This window comes from Salvelinus fontinalis, chromosome 29 (assembly GCF_029448725.1).
Source record: "Salvelinus fontinalis isolate EN_2023a chromosome 29, ASM2944872v1, whole genome shotgun sequence".
Classification (NCBI taxonomy): domain Eukaryota; kingdom Metazoa; phylum Chordata; class Actinopteri; order Salmoniformes; family Salmonidae; genus Salvelinus; species Salvelinus fontinalis.
In genome coordinates this window covers 36,109,705-36,133,948 of record NC_074693.1, presented here as the reverse complement: position 1 = coordinate 36,133,948, position 24,244 = coordinate 36,109,705, and the positions used below count along the sequence as shown (strand labels likewise).

Sequence of the window (24,244 nt, the reverse complement as noted above, 5' to 3'; positions counted from 1 at the left end):
AATGTATAAAACTTAAAAAAACAGAAATAGCTTATTTACATAAGTATTTAGACCCTTTGCTATGAGACTCGAATTTGAGCTCAGGTACATCCTGTTTCCATTGATCATCCTTGAGATGTTTCTACAACTTGATTGGAGTCCACCTGTGGTAATTTCAATTAATTGCACATGATTTGGAAAGGCGCACACCTGTCTATATAAGGCCCCACAGTTGACAAGTCATGTCAGAGCAAAAACCAAGCCACGAGGTCGAAGGAATTGTCGTGGAGTCCGAGACAGGAAGCCGGAAGCCACTCCTCAGTAAAATGCACGACAGCCTGCTTGGAGTTTGCCGAAAGGCACCTAAAGACTCTCATACCATAAGAAACTAAATTCTCTGGTCTGATGAAACCAAGATTGAACTCTGTGGCCTGAATGCCAAGCGTCACGTCTGGAGGAAACCTGGCACCATCCCTACTACGGTGAAGCATGGTGGTGGCAGCATCATTCGGGGGGGATGTTTTTCAGTGGCAGGGACTTTGAGACTAGAGCAAAGTACAGAGAAATATCCTTGATGAAAACCTGCTCCAGAGTGCTCAGCACCTCAGACTGGGGCGAAGGTTGACCTTCCAACATGACAACGACCCTAAGCACACAGCCAAAACAATGCAGGAGTGACTTTGGGACAAGTGTCTGAATGTCATTGTGGCCCAACCAGAGCCTATATTTGAACCCGATCGAACATCTCTGGAGAGACCTGAAAATAGCTGTGCAGTGATGCTCCCCATCCAACCTGACAGAGCTTGAGAGGATCTGCAGAGAAGAATGGGCACCCCAAATACAGGTCTGCTAAGCTTGTAGCGTCCTATCCAAGAAGACTAGGCTATAATCGCTGCCAAAGATGCTTCAACAAAGTACTGAGTATAGGGTCTGAATACTTATGTAAATGTGATATTTACATTTTAAATTTGTACTGTTTTTGCTTTGTCATTATGGGGTATTGTGTATAGATTGGTGAGAAAAACATATATTCAATCAATTTCATAATAAGGCTGTAACGTATCAAAATGTGGGAAAAGTCAAGGGGTCTGAATACTTTACGAATGCACTGTACCCTTTTTTTTCACAAGAATACCGAAAGAATACCATCATGTCTGTGTATTGACAAATGACAAATTAATTCAAAATACACCTGTATGGTTCTTTCTCCAGGGATAACATGTTTTGTCATCTGTTATTATCAGGTGCTTTTCTGTAATCTGCTGGGGACTACAGATGGAAATGAGCGGTTAGCTAAATCTGGTTCAACACATAATATCTCTCTGAGACTTATGTTTTAGTTGTATACAATTTTATCCCTGAAGGGAGGGTATAAAATAAGTGACCTGCTACTGAGAAATATTATGTACCACTTTCTTGACAATCAACCCTTTGATGGTAAAATAATTGTAAATGTTATTTATTATTTGAGCTTTATATCAACTAAAGTTTATGGTAGATTTAAGCAACCTTAAACAGAATACAATCTAACAGCTAAAATCAAACTGTAGAATTCACTGCAATTCTTTATTTTTTTTTTATGTATATCGGTTGCATTGGATAATCATATCATCATTGGACGAGGACAGGCTGTTTCATTATGTTATAAATAATGATCATTCATGAAATACAAAACACTCAATTGTGACAAATACTCTGTACACCCACTTACAGTGTTGATATTTCCAACACTGCGGTCTCCTCGCTGTAGAGTGTTAATGAGCATTTCCGGAGGGGCTGACGATAACGCTCAACACACTGGGCATGTAGCCAAGTTGATTGTTCAAGATTGTTTATTTGTTTCTTTTGTTATGAATATTCTGAAAAGAGAAAATTGTCACAGTTTGAAACATATGGTTAAATTAAATAACAGGACTATGCAATCTGGAACTGTGTTGGTTAAAGGTGGTGTATCTGCTTTTAGGATGATTCAAAATGAGAAAACAGAACAACAAATTGACAATAATACGGTAAGTATACATGCAGGAAGAAGAAATGCCGTGGGTGGGGGATCGCCTCTGTTGGTCCTCCACATCAAAAGGAAGCCATTGATTCAACCTATTGTTGTAACAATGCCAACCTGTTACTGTAAAATTTAACTCAGTAACATAGATTTATTGACATAATAGGCACATATGAGTTCCCCCAAAAAAGGTTATCAAGATGAAGGCATGCTTGACTGAGATCAAATCTAAAAGGCAAACATATCGAAAATATTTTTGTTATTGACCTGAAACAAATTGTATTACTTTCAATAAGTAGAAGTAACACATTCTACTCCAGCCTACTTTGTTAGATCACATATTGTTGTTATTTTCCTTTATGCTCGACAGTGTCAACTTCTTTTGACCCTAAACTGAACATTCATAAATTACACGTATAGAATATTTGTGATGATTTGTGATATTATAAAAAATATTATATGAACATATGTGTTCTTACATTTTTTTATGCTTCCCTTTACTTACTGTAATCTGATTTTTCTTATGTTTTATTGTGAAAGGAAAGGGTGAAATTCACACGGTTTAAACAACAACATCCATAAGAAATCCATCATGGGAGACTCTTTTTTAAAGATGGATCATGTTGTATATTTTAATTCTGTAATGTATTGATTGTTGCTGCCTTCTTGGCCAGGTCTCAATGGGATTTTTCCTGGTTAAATAAAGGTTAAATAAAATATTAATGAAACATGATACTTCGATACACCTTTATTGATTAAAGATTCATATTAATAAAATATTTCATAATTGTTCAACCTCTTGCAAAAGTGGTTTGATAAACACCTCAAACTACACTGAATTCTACCGCTTTACAATTCCAAATCTGTTTCTAAATACTTTAATTCAGCAATTGTAATATATTGCGAATAACGATAAATCACCAATGTCTTAATACAGAGCTTGTAAGTGACCATTAAAATCACCTGGAGCCCTTCAAGAATGTCACATTCAGTATTTTCTATTCAAAAGACTTCATTCAGCTACTCTAGGAGGTTCATATAAAGATGTACATACCTTTAAGGTAATCAACCTTCGTAAACCTCAACCAAGACCAATGAGATCTCTTTCACTTTAACTTATGCTTAGACCACTGATTAAATAATGTCACCCTCTAAATAGTCATAAGAATGACACATACTTGACCTTTGGAGTCAACGGTTACCATCTTTAACAAGTAAAGATGAAAGGGCATTATATTTATGGGAATAGAGCAAAAGCAGCCTGGGTGTGGGAGTATTTCAACAAATGAAGACAAGTTTTCTGAACAGATCTTCAACCACAAGAATAGGGGAATAACACTCAATGGGGGGCTGAATTCAACCAGTCTTGTGTATCGACAGTACAATGGTTCTCGTCAGGGGCGTTAAAAGGCTGCCTTCAAGATGTTTACCGTCTAATACTAGCTATTAGGCCTATATTTCCATTTATCCACTAACTAGACATTATTATGGGATAACAACAAGATATGGCTGAGGCCATGGTGACTGTTCACTAAACACTAAACAGTGATGTTTCCTTTCTCAATCTCACTTTGGTCAAGTTGAGAAAGTGGACTGACTAATTTGACTCATGGACCTATTCTCAAAATGTGATATTCTCTGCTGGTTTGTTATACACTTAGGTTACTTGATTAATACACATCTGTAATTACAAACATAATTAGATCCTAGGTACATGTCCTAAGACATACTACAGTGCCTCAGAAAGTATTCATACCCCTCAACTTATTCCACATTTTGTTGTTTCAAAATAGATTTAAAAAACATTTTCTCTCACCCATCTACACACAATACCCCATAACGACAAAGTGAAAACGTGTTTTTAGAAATGTTTTTAGAAATGTTTATTAAATAGTCAATACTTTGTAGAAGCATATTTGGCAGTGATTACAGCTGTGAGTCTTTCTGGATAAGTCTCAAAGAGTTTTCCACAATCATTATTATTTTCTAAATTATTCACACTCTGTCAAATTGGTTGTTCATCACTGATAGACAGCCACAACCATTGTCAGGTCTTACCATAGATGTTCAAGTAGATTTAAGTCAAAACTGTAACTACGCCACTCAGAAACATTCACATTCTTCTTGGTAAGCAACTCCAGTGTAGATTGGCCTAGTTCTTTAGGTTATTGTCCTGCTGAAAGGTGAATCAATCTCCCAGTGTCTAGTGTAAAGCAGACTGAACCAGGTTTTACTCTTTTGCTTGTGCTTAGCTCCATTCGGTTTCTTTTTTATCCTGGAAAACTCCTTAACGATTACAAGCATACCCATAACATGATGCAGCCACCACTATGCTTGAAAATATGGAGAGTGGTACACAGTAATGTGTTGTATTGGATTTTCCCCAAACATAACACTGTATTCAGGACAAATAAATGTATTCCTTTGCCACATTTTTTGCAGTATAACTTTAGTGCCTTGTGGCAAAGGATCAGGATGCATGTTTTTGAATATTTGTATTCTGTACAGACTGCGTTATTTTTACTCTGTCAGTCCATCCAAAGTGTAATTCACTCCATCCAAAGTGTAATTAATAATTACAACATGCTCTAAGGGATATTCAATGTCGTTTTTTATATATATATATTATTTGCAAGGCATTGGAAAACCTCCCTGGTCTTTGTGGTTGAATCTGTGTTGGAAATTCACGGCTCGACTGAGGGACCTTACAGAAATTGTATGTGTGGAGTACAGAGATGAGGTAGTCATTACAAAAATCTTGTCAAACACTATTATTGCACACAGAGTGAGTCCATGCAACTTATTATGTGACTTGTTAAGAAAATGTTTACTTTAGGCTTGTCATAACAAATTATTTGATTACTTTTTGACTCAAGACATTTAAGCTTTTCATCTTAATTCATTAATAAAAATGTCAAAATACATAATTTGACACTTTGACATTATGGGCTATTGTGTGCAGGCCAGGGACCCCAAAAAATCTAATGTATGTAATGTAAATGTAATAAATATTATATTTAGGCTGTAACACAACAAAACTTGGGAAAAGGGATGTGAATACTTTCTGAAGGCACTGGATGTTTACTTATGCAATAACATGTTAGAAGCTTGAGGCACATTTAATATAAATTGCTTCCATTCATGTTTTCCATCTGATTCTCTCTGAATCAGGCTATCAGAACTTTGACGATAAGAAGCATTGTCAAAATAATACAGTTGTACGAGGCTCGGAAAAATACGTCAGCATTATATCCTGTTTATTAGGGCAGAGCAGAATGGTACATTTTCTTAAACTCCTACGTGTCATGCTTTATCTGAGTGCCTGATCATCTCATCTCTCGTCTCGGTGTTACCATACTTGTATTCATGTCATTCAAACTTTGTTGTCCATGTTTCGGTTTTAATACTACCGTCGTGTTTTTGGCTTGAATGTTTACATAAGTCAAAAGGCCAAGTAAATGTTGTAAATGACCCTGTAAATGTTCAAGTCATGGTGATGTTATGCGGTCAATACACGAGGAAGCAGGATGGCAGTCTGCCATTGGCAGAATAAGGCAGATCAAATGAATTATGGTTACTGACTCACCAAGTGATCACTTTTACTGACAGTTAGTCATTTTAAATTCAACCCAGTCATTTCTTAAACCGTGCATCGAGTTATCCGAGAGTGACTTAGTCATAACTAATTCAGCCAGTCTTAGCATATGTTCATCCAATTTCTTGGATTCAGAGCAGTGAGTTTGTCTCTAGATAAGGCGAAGGGTATAATCAAAATATATTTGGATGATCGAACTGTTACACTGAGCTTGAGAAAAAGGCAAAATCATGTAAGTCTAAGTCAAGACAATTATAGCTGCACTTCATTTTATGTGTCACAAGAGGGAACTAAATAGCCATACAGTAATGTTAGGTGCAAGGGTGTTTGAATAAACTTGATAATTTCACTTCCATGGTAAATAGGAGACATTAACTTAGATAAAAGCTATGATTTAATTGAAAAAGTCTAGATACATTTGAAATTATTAAATATGTTTTATTTTTTCTCAAATATCATACAATCGGTGTATTGAGCTGTTAAAAGAATTTACAACCCATATGAAAAAAGCCACTATATCATAAAGTACCCTTAAAAGTATCAAAGACATATAAGTGAGAACGTTCCAGCAGTGGAAAATAAACGCTGGGAAACATAAGACATTCAATATAGACTTGTCTTTTTCATTATCCTTAGAAACTCCTGCTCGTTGATCTCTCCATCTCCATCTCGGTCTGCTTCGTCAATCATTTCCTTTGAAAGATACATTGTTTTAACAGTAGGATTGCTGCATTGAATATGTTTAGGAGGTGAAACGGAAGATCAACAAGTTAGGATATAACATACCTGCAATTCCTCATCTGTCAGGTTTTCGCCTAGCTCCTTGGCAACTCTCTTTAGATTTTTGAAGGAGATTTTGCCCGTACCGTCATCATCAAATAAGCGGAAAGCCTTCAGAATTTCTTCTTTTGAGTCTTTTTCACTCTAACAACAAAAAAAAAAGAATAAAAATCTAATGAACTCTATCAAGATCATGTAGGGGAGACCAAGTCCAACCAAAGATCTGCAAAAGATTTCATCTCTTCTCGACTAAAAAAAATACATACCATTTTCTGTGTCATCATACAGAGAAAGTCATTAAAATCAATGGTCCCAGAGCCCTCCTTGTCAATGTCTGCAATCATCTTCTTGATCTCTTCTTTCTTTGGTTCAAAGCCAAGGGCACGCATGGCAACCTGGAGCAGCAGAAATAAATGAATTGGTTATATTCAATAAAAGAAAGAAAAACGTTTTCACAAAAAAATTAAGCATACTCTGAACCAGTAGATGGCATTATGGTGACTAGTTGAGTGTGCTGTTCATATTGGTATAGCCTACCTTGAGTTCCTTCACGTCAATTGTGCCCGACCCATCTGTATCAAACAAGTCAAAAGCCTCTCTGATCTCCTGCTTTTGTTCCTCTGTCAAGTCTGGTTTAGGACCTGCCTTTTTCCTCTGGTTGGAAGTGGTGTTGGGTTTTCTGTAGCCTGAAGCCTGTAACATAACAACAAGACGACAGTTTAACTTTGTAAAGCTGAACATGAGACAAACATGAACTAGAATCACTATTACCTCCACAGTTCATTGTAGATGGCTAGCTGTTGTTATACCCTAGCTGTAGAGAAGGTGCAGGTCCTGAAATTAGTCTAGTGGTAACTGGTCAGATTTAGCCAACACCGTTTATTCATAGCAGATTTAGCTTGATGCACTGTTTACAGCATTTATGAAGTGCATATACATTGCCATTAATAAAATATATGTTAGCTACCTATTCAGCTAAATGCCCTGTGGCTGGTCAAAATGTATGGATGGTTCGTTTTGGGCCCTGCTCAGTGAGATGTAACACATTCTTCTTCCTAGCTTAAACTGAAGATAGCGCATGGAGCAGGGGGACATTTTAGATTTTTGATTTAACCTTTATTTAATTAGGCAAGTCAGTTAAGAACAAAATCTTATTTACAATGACGGCCTACACCGGCCAAACCCGGACGACGCTGGGCCAATTGTGCTCCGCCCTATGGGACTCCCAATCATGACCGGTTGTGATACAGCCTGGAAATCAGCCATTGTAATCCTTGGGTGGGCCGCCTTAGCGTTTTTTCGGGTCGCCTAAATTCAAACGGTGTAAATATACAGTACCAGTCAAAAGTTTGGACGCACCTACTCATTTTTCTTTATTTTTTATTATTTTCTACATTGTAGAATAATAGTGAAGACATCAAAACTATGAAATAACATATGGAATCATGTAGTATTATGTAGTGTTAAACAAATCAAAATATATTTGAGATTTTTCAAAGTAGCCACCCTTTGCCTTGATGACAGCTTTGCCTACTCTTGGCATTCTCTCAACCAGCTTCACCTGGAATGCTATTCCAGCAGTCTTGGAGTTCGCACCTATGCTGAGCACTTGTTAGCTGCTTTTCCCTCCCTCTGTGGTCCAACTTATCCCAAACCATCTTAATTAGGTTGAGGTCGGGTGATTGTGGAGGCCAGGTCATCTGATGCAGCCCTCCATCACTCTCCTTTCTCAAATAGCCCTTACACAGCCTAGGTCATTGTCCTGTTGAAAAACTAATGATGGTCCTACTAAGCGCAAACCAGATGGGATGTCTTCACTATTATTCTACAATGTAGAAAATAGTACATATGAAGAAAATCCCTGGAATGAGTAGCTGTGTGCAAACTTTTGACTGGTATTGTATATAATTAATTGTATACATTTTCGAGAGGGAAAAACACTTTAAGTGTAAACCTATACAACTAAAACCAGATAACGTATGCAGAAAAGATAATGGACCTATATCTTTTTATTATATAATCTTTGAGAACTAATAATTACCAAAAAAAAGCTTGACAGTCAGGGATAATTACAAAACAATACATTTAGCAGTATTAATTTTTGTTATTATGTTTAAGCAAAAGAACACTGCATTATCCATGGCAGAATACGTCAAATTGCAGGAAATTTGCTTTAACAATGCAACACTGTCTCTCAGCTGCATGGCAAAATGTGTAGCATTGCAGGAAATTAACTTTTAAAAAAGCTCCATGGAGAAATTGGCTTTAAAATGCTACAATTTCTCTACAGAGCACCAAGATGGGGGGGCTCTAAAATGTTCTCTAAAATGTAGCTGCGCCAAAGGCCGACCCCACACATTGCCACGCCCCCTACCACACCCACCACCTAAGCTCCTTTTTGATCCAGAAATTAACCTGGAAATATCAAGAAATTAATACCATGACCTAGCCCAAGTCAATGAAGCTAACACAATATAAGTCAACTTAGATACATAGAAAAGTTAAGCAAGCAGAAACATCGTAGCTGGGTCATTCCACCAATTAGGGGCCTTTTGAGTAGTGTAACTTTGTGAAAGAAACTTTCACCTAATTTTAACATTCTGTCACAAAGAGCACATGTTCAACTTAATAAAAAACATATTTCCCATCTCAGTAGGTTAAATTTAAAAAATACTATAGTAACAGGGTTGACTGTACATAACAGGGTTGACGGTTTCATCTTAAATCATCCATAAATCCCCTTGAGACAGGCATAATGGAAGCTTGTTGTGTGAAACAGGGAGGGGGCAATAGCAGAGGTGCATAAAGATGACGGTCCCCCTGTACCTACAAGAAGTTCCCCATATTGTACATTGCTCTCAGTTATCCTGTTTTTTTTTGTATGGTCATTAGCAAAGTATACATGATCCCAATTTTAGCTTCAAGACGCAGGCAATTTGAATACCGGAAAAATGTATTGTGCTGATTTATTGGAACATTGAACCATATCGTGCGCCATAGTTTTAAAACTCAGTGGATAGAGTTTAAACAATTATGTCATATCTGAATTCTGCAATCCTTATGCACGTCTGCCATTGAATGCAAGCTCACCCCCAAAAATATTTGTGGAAACATTGACCAGATCAGTTTTCCACCATGAAACACCAGATTTTTTATTTTATTTTAACCAGTAGAACCACCTCACCTGCTTTTACACCATGATTTGACTATTAGATGTTCAATGTTTCTCGAGGAAAAATATATTTTTAAAGGGAATAGTTTCACCATATTAAAAGGAGAGTTCAGTTCATGTAGCTGGGTTGACCTCAAAATGAGGGACAGGTTAAAAAAAAATACAATTAATCACATTAAATGAATAATAATCTTCAAAAATTACTCTGTCAAAGCAAAAAATTACTTTACAACGATGGTGTAAACTTAGAGAAATGCTGGGGTTAAGAGTGTTAAAATCGTACTTGAAGTCAGAGGATGCACAGAGTGACATAGCCAAAAAGCTGAATTTTGGTACTAATTTAGCAAGTCTTTCTTCAATCAGATGTATTGAATTTTCCATGTGGTCTACCATCATAATTAAAGGGCACTACATTTAATATAGAATTCAATATGTGCACAATTTCTAAATAAAATATCAAAGCGACGCAAAAGGTACTCATTTCGTGGAACGACCCAGCTAAACCCTGTGAATGTGATCTTGAAAAGCTACAGCTATATTCCAGCTACGTCCGCTAGCTAGACAGATGAGTTTCTAGCTAACGTTAGTAACTTAGCGAAAGTAGCTGTTTACTAAGATAGGTACTGTAGCTAGGTAACGAGCTAACGTTAGCTACCTTGAAATCCATCTAGCTAGCTCAACTGAAAAAATATGAAACGGACTAGAAAGCTATAGACATTAGTTAGTAAAGCAGAGTTTACATACCATTTCGAATTATCAGCCCTCCCACGAACAAAATAGATGTATTGCAACTTGAATTCAACAAGGTAAAGCTAGAACAGTATCAGGCGGCAGGTAAACAAAGGTTGCCTGAAACTACAGTAGGGGAGTATTTTAAATTACAAGGGAACAGTCCAATAGAAAATGAGTAAATCTTCACGAAAATACGGAATGGCTTACCTTGACCAATAGTGGAGTACGTGGGTGGAACATAAGTGCTGGCCAGTTCGTATGGCTCTTTTCCTGTCTCCTAGCAACAAACGTGCAAACTGGCGTTTGTTTGCGCACGCGCTCACACATAACTGGAACAGAGCGTGAGCTGCCCGGGACTGCTGCATACAAACAAGTTGTTAGAAAACATTTCATCGTTGTGTCGTGCAATTAGTTGCGATTTGCAAATTCATATCATCTTCCATTGAATGTAAGTTTCCCTTCAATATACATTATCTGATGTTTTAACGCAGCAGAACCCGATTGTCACGCGAACATTCTAAAATCCACATAAAAACAATATGCGCATTTTCCCAACAGAGATGTTTATATCAAATCGACGTCTAATAACAGTCTGCGTGATGATGTGGTGCAAATATAAATAACTTTTACGGTTCAATTCCCATGTACTGAATAAAAAAGTTAAACGGGTTTCCATTGTATTTTCAACACCAAGAAGATGTTGCATTATACGCGAATACGTTATTGTATCACGTGCCCTCTAGCCAACAGCTCACAGATAAAATACGGGTATACATGATGAGAGAGAAATTTACATTTATTTGTCAAACGGCAGCCAAGCATCGATCATCACCACATAAGACCCTCGATATTTATTGGAAGGGAGCATCAAGTTCATCACAGTGCAGTTTCACTACCCTGTGAAGTTCATCATCATTTATTTAATCTAGCCTAATAAACTGCATGCTTTCCCGAGTCATAGTGGAAAGACCAAACAATATCATCATGTGACTCCAAGTTCACTTTCATATGATGGTTATTATATCAATATTTGCACTTAAAGGCATTTCCACCGACATTTCTTGCATAATTAATTTTAGACACAAAAAGATCCCACCATGTCTAGCGTATTTTGTTTTTTCGACATTTGGAAAGTTTACCAACAAATTTACTGTTTCCATCAGGCCTGTCTTCAAATGTTTTTATCAGACATGTACTTTACTTGCATAAAAAGGTTGGATGGAAACCTGTTTTATGATACTAATTATTGGTATACAGTCTGAACAAAACTGCAAAAACTTGAAAAGTTTCCTTACTAGCCAAAATAATTAATAAAATTACATTATCTGTATGGTTGGTGCTTCAGCTGGTTGAATTAAGAGCCTAAATATCCACAGCAATGTACTTCCATCTTTTACAAGTGCCAAACACATCTTGATTGCCACACACAGTGACCCGCGTTTTAAAGACGGGTTTAATAACACTTTCCTGTGGATATTTTGGCTAAAATATTGACCAGTTGAAGAACCAACCCCACAGCCAATCGGCAGAGTAAGTAAAACAATTATTGTATTCAACATTCATGATAGACGAGATGTTTGGGGTTTTGTTTGATGTCAATGTGTGTGACTATGCTGTGTACACAATGGAACGCTTCGCCACATTCAGGACTAGCTAGCTACTAGACAACTACACTGCAGAACTAGCTACACCAAAGGTATTCATTGCTGTAGCTCTCACTGTATTTTGACAGAATGAATTATCCTTCTGGTAAAAGTTTGGACAGGTGTTCTATTTTCCCCCAGAATTACCCTAACATCAAAATCCAATCTTACTGGTATTACAGGAAATGGGAATTACAGTAATTAACCAGAGACTTCATAATGGACTGCAGCAGCTCACAGGTTTGGCGGCTGTCACACATTCCTTTTTGGGCCCCAATAAAACATTTTTTTAAGACGAGTCAACAGGGGAGTCGTCCTTGGTGTGCACATGTTTCCACGTCAAGGAGCTCTTAAACCTGACCTGCTTCATAGGTCATCTGGCCAATGAGACAATCCAAGCTCACCAGAAGGTCTTCCACTCAGGCACAGGATGCCTGCTGTTTCTGGCTGGCGTCTGGAGCAAGGCTGCTCTCTGGATAGACCTGAAAATAGCTGTGCAGCAGCGCTCCCCATCCAACCTGGCAGAGCTTGAGAATATCTGCAGAGAAGAATGGGAGAAACTCCCCAAATACAGTGATATTTCTGTTTTTTATTTTGAATGAATTTGCACAAATTTAAATTTGCTTTGTCATTATGGGGTATTGTGTGTAGATTGATGAGGAAAAAAATGATGTAATCTGATATAATTCATTTTAGAACAAGGCTGTCACGTAATAAAATGTGTAAAAAGTCAAGGGGTCTGAATACTTTCCGAATCTACTGTATGTTGGGACGTCTGCAGGTCAAACAGTGTGTCGATTGAAGATGTTAGAGTGGTTGCTTCTTATAGTGGCACATCAGTATTTCAGTGATCTCCATACACAGTGTTACAGAAACTTATCGCGGTCCCTTCACCTTTGTCCAGTCATAGAATAGTGATGAGCTCTAGCCATGGGGCCTTCAACAACAAGAAACAAAGCAGAATACAACTCACTCATAGCAGACATTTTTGTGCAAATGATAAAGCTGATGAGAACACCACACTAGGGTTATTTTCACAAGCAGAGAATTCTAAAGGAGTTGATGTTCCTCACCTCGCTGAAGCTGTGAGTCATGGATGTGTGGATGCAATGAGCTTTGTGGTTGAGGCCAGCAGGGTAGTCAAAGAACAATGGGAGTGGTGACAGCTCTAGAACATTTTATGTAAAAAAGCTGGTATCATGCACTCTAGAGGGCTTGTCAGAGGACCATTCATGTGTTTTACCAGGTTGCGTTGATCTTAATTTAAAAAAAAACATTTATTTAACTAGGCAAGTCAGTTAAAAACAAATTCTTATTTACAATGACGGCCCTAACACGGACAGCGCTGGGCCAATTGAGCTCCACTCTATGGGACTCCCAATCACAGCCAGTTGTGATACAGCCTGGAATCGAACCAGGGTCTGTAGTGACACCTCTAGCATTGAGATGCAGTGCCTTAGACCGCTGCGCCACTCGGGAGCCCTGTTCTGCTTTCTGCAGAGCAGTCTTCCCTTGTTCATCACATGAAAGAGCAGAGGTGGCAAGTTGTTCTCATTTATAGAGATCTCTGTGAAAAATACCACCATCTTGGTTTCAATAATAAAACTGACATCAGCCATAAGACTGACAAGTTGGACTTGAACAGTCTCACCAAAGAAGATGATTGGCAAACAACTCTGTTGAAAAATAATGTGAATCTAGTTTTGGTCAATGGTGAGGCAAGTGAAAGACTAACCCAGCGCTGCTTAAGACACTATACTTGTGGAGACAAAATGGCGCCGTAGAGAGAACACTGTTTCAGCGAGCTCCCGTGGCATTCGTAAATTTATATTTTTACATTAATCTCCTAGCTTGAAAAAGTGGTAGAATTGGCTAAATAAGTTATCCTACAATGAGTCTTGATGGATATTTCTCAAAAATCTCTGACAACATGCCCAACAGAACTACTAAGAACTCGACCAAAACCACCATCCCTGTAGATGTGCAGGAGGAGCTAGCTAATGTTAGCGAAGCTAACACCATTGCGGATCCAGGCACAATGGACCTGGTGATTCAAAAGATGACGGATAACATTACTAAAGTGATCAATGTTAAGATATGAACGGTCTTGGAAGCAATAGCAGGCCATTCAGCTGAACTACAGAGGGTTGTCAAACGTGTTGATGAGGCGGGAGGAAGAATTGCTACAGTGGAAACTTCAACTACATCTATGGACACTAAGATAAAAGCACTTGAGAAACAGGTGCGTGAAATGGCGGAGCACATTGACGACTTGGATAATCGAGGACGCAGACGCAATATTCGTGTTGTGGGACTCCCGGAAAATTCTGAAGGGACAGGTTCAGTATTTCTTTTTTAGGAATGGATCCCTGACTACCTACAAATGGACACTAAGGCTGGTCGTGTGAAGCTGGACAGAGCCCATCGCTCTCAAGCACCGATACCCGGTCCCAACCAGCACCCACAGCCAGTGGTTATAAAGTTCCACAACTTCACCGACAAGCAGCGTGTTATGGATGCGGCTAGAAACATCGGCTCTGACGGTAGTCAACGTAAAGGTCCAAAGGTCTCCTTCTTCAATGATCATTCCACAGCGGTTGTGCGAAGACGCAAAGGGTTTGATGAGGCGAAGGCTCGACTCAAGAGAATGAAGATGGACTACGCACTGCTGTACCCGGCCACATTGAAGATTATGGTCAACGGATCGCCTAAAAAACTCTACACACCTGAAGAGGCTGCTGCGTTTATTGACTCTCTCGGGTAAATAACTTTAAGCTGCACCTCTGCAGCATTGGATAACTTTTTTTATTTGAATCTGATCATGAAACAGTGGTTGAGTTCTCACGTACTCCGGTTCAGTAATATTCGTATCTTTATTTTAAATCCCCTGCATGTTAGCTAGTGGGAAAACCCCCTTTTGGATCTTTACATGTTTAATTTTGGGGTTTAGTATAGTTAGAGTTCAGGGTTCATATCGTTTGTTTATGCTCGGTGAGATAGAAGAGAGTTCAACACATGGAAAAAGGTACCACCCCACTTTTACAATAAGATTCAGTCTGGATATTGAATGGTCAAAGTGCAATGGCAGGTAACAGACTGCGTGTATGTACATGGAACATTAGAGGGAGCCATAACCCCATTAAAAGGAAGAAGGTACTGTCGTTTTTGAAAAAAGAAAATATTGATATTGCCCTGTTGCAAGAAACTCATTTGGATGATAAGGAGCATCTGAAATTACAACAAGCGGGGTTTGGTCAAGTGTTTTTCTCATCATCTACATCCAGAAGTAGAGGTGTAGCAATTCTTGTGAAAAAGAACTTACCACTTTGTCACGTTCCTGACCTATTTCTGTTAGTTTGTTGTATGTGTTAGTTGGTCAGGACGTGAGTTTGGGTGGGCATTCTATGTTTTCTGTTTCTATGTTGGTTTATGGGTTGCCTGGTATGGCTCTTAATTAGAGGCAGGTGTTTGGCGTTCCTCTAATTAAGAGTCATATTTAGGTAGGTTGTTTCACAGTGTTCGTTGTGGGTGGTTGTCTCCTGTGTCTGTGTTTGTCGCACCATACGGGACTGTTCGGTTTGTTTTGTTCATCGTCATTTTTATGTGTAGGCTATTTTCCCTGTTCGTGCGTTCTTCGTGTTTATGTGAGTTCGTCGTCTAGGTCTGTCTACACCGTTTGTTGTTTTGTTAGTTTTAGTCAAGTTCGTGTTTTCGTGTTTTCTTTAATAAATCATGTCTTCAAACTCCGCTGCATTTTGGTTCAATCCCTGCTCCTCCTCTTCGGATGAAGAGGAGGAGGAAAACCGTTACACACTTAAGGTCTTGAATTGTGTGAAAGATACATTTGGTCGCTTTGTTATAATTAATGGTACTTTACAAGGGCAGAACATTTCCATAATGAATATTTATTTCCCCCCTGCCCACCCCCCTGATTTCCTTACTAAGGTATTTCTAGACTTTTCAGAATTAAACTCAAGACACTGCAGTGGTTGGAGGAGATTTTAATTGTTTGTTGAACCCCCTTATTGATAAGTTTCCCAGTGGTATAGCTTCACTCTCTCCTCAAGCTAAGTCACTTAAAGCTATTTGAGATGATCTGGGGTATGCTGATGTTTGGAGAACTTTTCATCCCTCTAACAGAGAGTTCACTTTTTTCTCTGCACCTCATGGATGTCAGACTAGAATAGATTACTTTTTTATGCCCAGGACGTCTTTGCAGTCTGTTTTATCCGCTAGGATAGGAAGCATAGTCATATCTGATCATGCAGAGGTGATCCTGGACATAAAACTCAACGGCGCATTCAATCTGTCAAGACATTGGAGGTTGAATACAACCATCCTTAAAGACCATACATTCACATCATATTTTATTACAGAGTTTAAAGCATTTTTCTTCTATTAACTCTCAATCAACAGATAACCCCTCGCTCCTTTGGGAAACCTGTAAAGCGTACGCCAGGGGTCTGATTATGTCATACACAGCCACTAAGAGGCGGAAAAAGCAAAAAACGTTACAGGGTGAATTAGGAACTAAAGGGAAGGACTATATTAAAACTCCCACTCCTGCCCTATTAAAGGAAATATCAGTCCTTAGATCAACGTTGGACTCTCCTAACACAGGACGCTGAAAATAAAATTAGATGTGTCAGGCAAAAGCTATATGAACATGGCAATAAGCCAGGAAAGTACTTGGCGTACCTAGCTAAAAAGAGAGCTGACTCACAGTCAATTGCTACTATCTGATGGCAATCATTTATATGAAAATAAATTGATAAATGACTAATTTAAGAAATTTTATGCAAATCTTTATGCCTCAGAACTGCCAAATGATACACCCAAATTAATGGAGAACGTATTTTCTAAGATTGAGCTCCCTACTATCTCCGAAGAACAGAGGTCTCTCCTTAATGCCCCTATTACAGAGGAAGAGATAATGTTCGCAATTAAGAATCTGCAAAATGGTAAGGCCCCAGGACCAGACGGGTTTTGTAGTGAGTTCTATAAAGAGTTCCATGGCCTGATCCTTGAGCCATTGCGTGATATGTTTAACCACTCATTTTCAAATGACCAGCTCCCTCAAACGCTGAGAGAAGCCAATTCTCAAAAAGGGAAAAGGTCCAGAGTCTTGTTCCTCGTACAGACCAATTTCCCTTCTGAATGTGGATAGAAAATTGCTTTCTAAAATTCTAGCCACAAGATTAGAGGACTCACTTCCACTAATTGTGAAAGGAGACCAAACTGGCTTCATTAAGGGCCGTAAGTCATGCAACAATGTCAGGCGGCTTCTTAATGTAATTCAAGCCTACCAACAAAGCGCTATGGATGGTCTTGTGCTCTCCCTAGATGCTGAGAAAGCATTTGATCGTGTGGGGTGGTCTTACCTATTCTTTGCTCTAAATAAATTTGGTCTAGGGGACAACTTTATAAAATGGGTGAAAGTTTTATATGATGATCCTCAGGCTGCTGTCCTTACTAATGGGCTAAGGTCAAATAGCTTCTCTATATACAGAGGTACCAGACAGGGCTGTCCTTTGTCCCCTCTCCTATTTGCACTCGTTATGGAACCACTGGCCGAGGCCATCAGGGTAACGCCTGCTATACAGGGGCTGCTCATTGGTGATGTTCACCATAAAATAAGCTTGTATGCTATGATGTCCTGATATTCATCTCTAGTCCCGAGACTTCAATTACATCTCTTATTAATATTATTGAATTATTCAGCGAATTCTCAGGCTACAAGATTAACTTAACTAAATCAGAGGCTATGCCACTTGGTAACCTTCACTCTGTACCTAATACTTCTCCCCCTTCCCTTTTAAATGGTCTCCCTCAGGTTTTACGTATCTGAGTATATTTGTAACTCCTAAATTCCAGCAAATTTACAAAGCCAATTTTGCTCCCTTGTTTGATACAATAAGACAGGATCTGGATCTCTGGAACTCTCTCCCGATTTCTTGGTTAGGTAGAATATCCCTCTTGAAAATGAACATTTTACCTAGACTACTTTACCCAATCCAAATGATCCCAGTATTACTCCAATAAGGTAATAAAGGATGTAAATGGATGGCTAAGTTCCTTTATATGGAGTAAACTCAAGCCAAGTTCTATGGGTGGCTTGGATCTGCCCAATATCAGGTTCTATCAGTGGTGTGCCCACCTATGTTATATTTCTGACTGGATCACAAACGATGACTCCTCTATTTGGTTAGACATTGTGACTTCTCTTTCAAAATACCCCTTACAGCAGCGGTGTCAAACTCATTCCACGGAGGGCCTAGTGTCTGCAGGTTTTTGGTTTTTCCTTTCAATAAAGCCCTAGACAACCAGGTGTGGGGAGTTCCTAACTAATTAGTGATGTTAATTCATCAATCAAGTACAAGGGAGGAGCGAAAACCCGCAGACACTCGGCCCCCCGTGGAATGAGTTTGACACCTGTGCCTTACAGGATCTTTTGTTTCAGAAGTTTCAAGTCTGTAGAAGATCACTGCAATAATCCTATTACACTTAACATACTCAAAGTATGGAGGTCAGTTCAATGCTTCCTGGGAAGGTCCAAACTAACCTCTGCTCTTACCCCAATTCTTAACAACCCAGATTTTGGTCCAGGATTGCTGGATGCTGGCTTTAACTTTTGGCTTAATAAGGGCATACGCAGACTAAATGACTTCTTTGCTGATAAGATTTTATTGTCATTTGAGCAGATGGTCGAGAAATATCGACTCCCAAAGCAGGACTTTTTCCGCTTCCTACAAGTAAGACATTATATTCTGAAGAGCACCACCTTAATTGGTAACCCTGATATGTCTGTCATTGAAATAATGTTTTTTTTCCCACAAAGGAAAATGTCTGTAAGTCTGTTTTATGATGCTTCAATGTCCTTTTCTGCTGTCGACACACAGAGGGTGAAACAAGTGTGGGAGAAATATTTGTCTGTTACTATTGACGAAGAGATGTGGGAGGACATTTGGAGATATGCAAAAACAATATCTATATGTAATCGTACTAGAGCAATCCAATTAAGAATAATACACAGATTGCATATATCCCCAAATCGCAGACATGCCTTTAGCCCCTCTTCCTCTTCTCCTCGGTGTCTTAAATGTAAAACTGATACAGGCACCCTAACACCGTGTTTATGGTCATGTACCAAAATACAAAGATACTGGTCTGGTGTTCTGCAAGAAATTGAAAAGATCCTAGGGGTTGATCTAGAATTGGACCCAGTTTCTTTACTGTTTGGTCCCCCTAGTAGGCATGTTACTTCTGTGGGTAAGAGGAGGCTTTACAACATCCTTACCTTCGCAGTGAGGAAAAACATCCTTTTACAGTGGATTAGTGATAAGGTTCCTTCTATTAAAGATTGGCATAAGATACTATTTGAATGGGTGCCTCTGGAATATCTGACATGTACATTGCATTCTAAAACAGATCAGTTCTACAAAGTATGGGAACCTTATCTAAATTACCTAGAACCTGAGGTATCAGCTATTATGCTGCAAGGATTCTCTTAGAATGGTGGTGATCTATGTATTTCAGAATTACACTGTACGTTCCATGTGTGGAACCTAACTTCTTAGTTTAAACTGAGCTTTTTTGTTTAATTTCTGTTTGTAAGTTTGTTTAAAATGTATGTATTAAGAGATGCAATGATGGGGATGGGGTGAGAGAAGCGCCAAGCGGGGAGAGTAAAATGGTGTACGTATGTGTATGTATATATATATATATAGATATATATACGCAGGCATGTGTAAGTGAGTGCTGTTTTTTTTGTTGCTTTGTCTCTGTTGTTGTATCTCTTAATATGGGTGAAAATTGTGAAATTCCAATAAAAATACTGTTACAAAAAAAAAAGACACTATACTTGTGGTTGACAGGGTGAAGCCCGCCATTTTGAAGGACTTTGCAGAAACAACAAGAGCTGTCCCTGTCACCTATGCCACACAACTGAGTAAGCACTGCGTCGGCACCGGAGTAGAAGTCTCCATGTGAAGAGACTGCAGTGGCAACGGAAGGAGAGCATCAATGGCTGTGAACATTTTTGCTGATTGCATTGCGCTAGTCACAGTGGTCCTCACAAGCTCTTTGCACGGCAAGCTGCAGGACTGGTTCTGGGGCTGTGCATATCGTCTATACACCACACAATGAAAGACAGGAATCTGCTCCCCGGTGCTGGAACAACTGAATTTCTTTGCGTCCATCACCTTCAAAAGCAATTTTTTTGTAAAAATGTTATTTCACCTTTATTTAACCAGGTAGGCTAGTTGATAAAAAGTTCTCATTTGCAACTGCGACCTGGCCAAGATAAATCATAGCAATTCGACACATACAACAACACAGAGTTACACATGGAATAAACAAAACATACAGTCAATAATACAGTAGAAATAAGTCTATATACAATGTGAGCAAATGAGGTGAGATAAGGGAGGTAAAGGCAAAAAAAAGGCCATAGTGGCGAGGTAAATAATATATAGCAAGTAAAACACTGGAATGGTAGATTTGCTGTGGAAGAATGTGCAAAGTAGAAATAGAAATGATGTGGTGCAAAGGAGCAAAATAAATACAGTAGGGGAAGAGGTAGTTATTTGGGCTAAATTATAGATGGGCTATGTACAGGTGCTGTAATCTGTGAGCTGCTCTGACAGCTGGTGCTTAAAGCTAGTGAGGGAGATAAGTGTTTCCAGCTTCAGAGACTTTTGCAGTTCGTTCCAGTCATTGGCAGCAGAGAACTGGAAGGAAAGATGACCAAAGGAGGAATTGGCTTTGGGGGTGACCAGTGAGATATACCTGCTGGAGCGCGTGCTACGAGTGGGTGCTGCTATGGTGACCAGTGAGCTGAGATAAGGCGGGGCTTTACCTAGCAGAGACTTGTAGATAACCTGTAGCCAGTGGGTTTGGCGACGAGTATGAAGCGAGTGCCAACCAACGAGAGCGTACAGGTCGCAATGGTGGGTAGTGTATGGGGCTTTGGTGACAAAACGGATGGCACTGTGATAGACTGCATCCAGTTTGTTGAGTAGAGTGTTGGAGGCTATTTTATAGATGACTTCCCCGAAGTCAAGGATCGGTAGGATGGTCAGTTTTACGAGGGTATGTTTGGCAGCATGAGTGAAGGATGCTTTGTTGTGATATAGGAAGCCGATTCTAGATTTAATTTTGTATTGGAGATGCTTAATGTGAGTCTGGAACGAGAGTTTACAGTCTAACCAGACACCTAGGTATTTGTAGTTGTCCACGTATTCTAAGTCAGAGCCGTCCAGAGTAGTGATGCTGGATGGGCGAGCAGGTGTGGGCAGTGATCGGTTGAATAGCATGCATTTAGTTTTACTTGCATTTAAGAGCAGTTGGAGTCCACGGAAGGAGAGTTGTATGGCATTGAAGCTCGTCTGGAGGTTAGTTAACACAGTGTCCAAAGAGGGGCCAGAAGTATACAGAATGGTGTTGTTTGCGTAGAGGTGTATCAGATAATCACCAGCAGCAAGAGCAACATCATTGATGTATACAGAGAAGAGAATCGGCCCGAGGATTGAACCCTGTGGCACCCCCATAGAGACTGCCAGAGGTCCGGACAACAGGCCCTCCGATTTGACACACTGAACTCTATCAGAGAAGTAGTTGGTAAACCAGGCGAGGCAATCATTTGAGAAACCAAGGCGGTCGAGTCTGCTAAAAAGAATGTGGTGATTGACAGAGTCGAAAGCCTTGGCCAGGTCGATGAATACGGCTGCGCAGTAATGTCTCTTATCGATGGCGGTTATGATGTCGTTTAGGACCTTGAGCGTGGCTGAGGTGCACCCGTGACCAGCTCTGAAACCAGATTGAATAGCGGAGAAGGTACGGTGGGATTCGAAATGGTCGGTAATCTGTTTGTTAACTTGGCTTTCAAAGACCTTAGAAAGACAGGCTAGGATAGATATAGGTCTGTAGCAGTTTGGGTCTAGTGTCACCCCCTTTGAAGAGGGGGATGACCGCGGCAGCTTTCCAATCTTTGGGAATCTCAGACGATACGAAAGAGAGGTTGAACAGGCTACTAATAGGGGTTGCAACAATTTCGGCAGATAATTTTAGAGATGGTCCAGATTGTCTAGCCCGGGATGATTTGTAGGGGTCCAGATTTTGCAGCTCTTTCAGAACATCAGCTATCTGGATTTGTGTGAAGGAGAAATGGTGGGGGCTTTGGCGGGTTGCTGTGGAGGGTGCCGGGGTGCCATTGAAGATAATGGTGAGTAAACAACATGAAAAGATGGAGCCTCTGTCCCACAAGATTGACAAGGAAGAGCAGGAAACCCATACAGGGCTGATGTGCTTGAACTCATGGCGCTTGGACAACAATCAATTAGCAGCTGAAAGATTTGAATGAAGGATCATCTCTAGATGCTAATTTCTCAAGACTGCTATTGAGAGATGACACCGAGGATGGGTTGATGTCCCAAGATATGAAGCACAGTGCTGGGAAAGTCTATGACAATGTGACGTTGAAGTTGGAAGCATGGAGGAAAGCCCTGGATTTTGTCTTCCTTGTGTTGCAGACAGACAGAGATCATTACTGGTATAGATCCTAAACAAGTAGAAGGGCTATCGAATGTTATGGCGATATGATGGTTTTTAGTTGAACACAGTTTTGTGTACTATAATTCTTTTTATATTGAAAATAGTGTGATGTAATGCATATATAATATTTTATTCTTTGAATCCAAATATGCTGAAAAATGTATAAACTGTTGCGATTTCAGAGATATTAAGTTATTAGGGCTTGTTAGATGGCCCGGGCAGAATTTTACCACATGGGGGAGACAAAGGATATGAACATTGCGCTCTGTCACTTCATGGTTTCCTTGTGTGTTGAGCTCAGTAAATGTTTTCATGATTATCCCCATCCTAGAATTACATGTTGATCGTCTCACATCACACCTCATGCACATTTTATATGATACATTCCACCCAGAGCCAAAGTTACAGAACAAGCATAGAATGTGTGACATCATTTTATCAACCTCATCACTGACTACAAAGTGAGCATTATAGGCTATTGAGGTGATGCTCGCGGTATTCAACATGGAAGATTAAACACGAGAGTCCAGTCTCGACCCTTTAACATCTTGCCACCAATGACATGTAACAGGCTACTTCACAGATGAGCTCATCTTCTAAAACCCAATGAATAATGTACTGTTGAAGTGTCACTGATGGGCCAAAGGAAAATGTCATTTTTTTGTTGTCAGTGTTTACCTGAGTCTCGATTTGCTTCCTATGTGTCTCAACTTTGGACACTGCCTAAGTCCCAGCCAACAGGGCATGGTTTCATGACTTGCTTGGTCCTGTTTGTCATAACATAGGAAGAGTTTGCAGAAAAGGACATTTCCTAGACAAAGTAAATGTCTCTCAGGTCTGACTAATCCAAAACCCTGCTAAAAAGGTTAAAGAAATATCAAAATGTCTCACTAGGTCCCAGAAGCTGTCTTGTTTTTATGTAACAATGAACTTAATTATGAACTAGAACTTACCATATTTATTTCCATTGGTCATATTCTAACAGACTGTGATGGCTGTATTTAGTTATTTTAACTAGCGTCACTCAGTGTTTGTGTTTCTGTGAATTGGTTGGGGTGTGATGATGACCAATGAAAACATGACAACTGAGATGGAAACGGGTAAGGTCAAACTAGTGACACATTTTGAAGGTCAAACTAGACAATTTTTTATATTTTTTATGGCTGCTCAAAACCCAACTTATGTTTGATGAGTGTCTGGAGGAATCCAAGGCCTAATACTTCGTCAAGGCAAACAGAGTTAGACAGTGTACCTGGAATTAGATGAAAGCATTTGTATTTGAAGTACTGTCTGAAAATTATGTCCATGGCACACAAAGCCCACACAAGACCTACTGTTTTAACTCAGTATGATTCTAAAATTATCATCAGTCCGTGTGAGGATAGTCAAGTGAACAGGAAGTATTATTTTGTGCTGAGTCATTGTTGTCTGGCTGTGGTTACATTTTTCATTGATATTCATGCATCCAAATACGGTGATATTATCAACCATAATCTGAGTTTTAGATGTGTGAAGCTCTGTTCTTTCTAGTCTGTGTCCAGTGGTTACTTTGAAAACAGACATTCATGGCTTTGAATCAGGTTAAAATTGATCAGACAAAATATCTAAATGGCATACTTTATAGAAACAGCTTTTATGCAATTCACGACTTAACGCAGAGTTTCTGTTTGAAGGGGCCATTCAAATAGTCAATTTCCTTTCGTTAAATTAGACAAGCCATTGTAATTTACTGTTGCACTTTCTGATGCATTTTTGTTGTTGTTCTTCAATAGCATAGCACAGAATCACTG

General features: G+C 39.3%; 1 protein-coding gene and 1 pseudogene across 1 annotated transcript; one reads left to right on the top strand and one right to left on the bottom strand.

Annotated features, from left to right (window-relative positions):
* Positions 1-5,993: 5,993 nt before the first annotated feature.
* Positions 5,994-10,418, bottom strand: LOC129827930 (uncharacterized). The gene is made up of 5 exons (XM_055889222.1): positions 10,273-10,418; positions 6,894-7,049; positions 6,623-6,751; positions 6,363-6,500; positions 5,994-6,269 (listed from the first exon to the last, which is right to left on the bottom strand). The coding sequence occupies exons 1-5, from the start codon at positions 10,273-10,275 to the stop codon at positions 6,180-6,182; spliced, it is 516 nt and encodes a 171-aa protein (XP_055745197.1). The 5' UTR covers positions 10,276-10,418; the 3' UTR covers positions 5,994-6,179.
* Positions 10,419-10,425: 7 nt separating this feature from the next.
* LOC129827292 (Bardet-Biedl syndrome 12 protein-like) lies at positions 10,426-22,502 on the top strand (annotated as a pseudogene).
* The last annotated feature ends 1,742 nt before the right edge of the window (positions 22,503-24,244 follow it).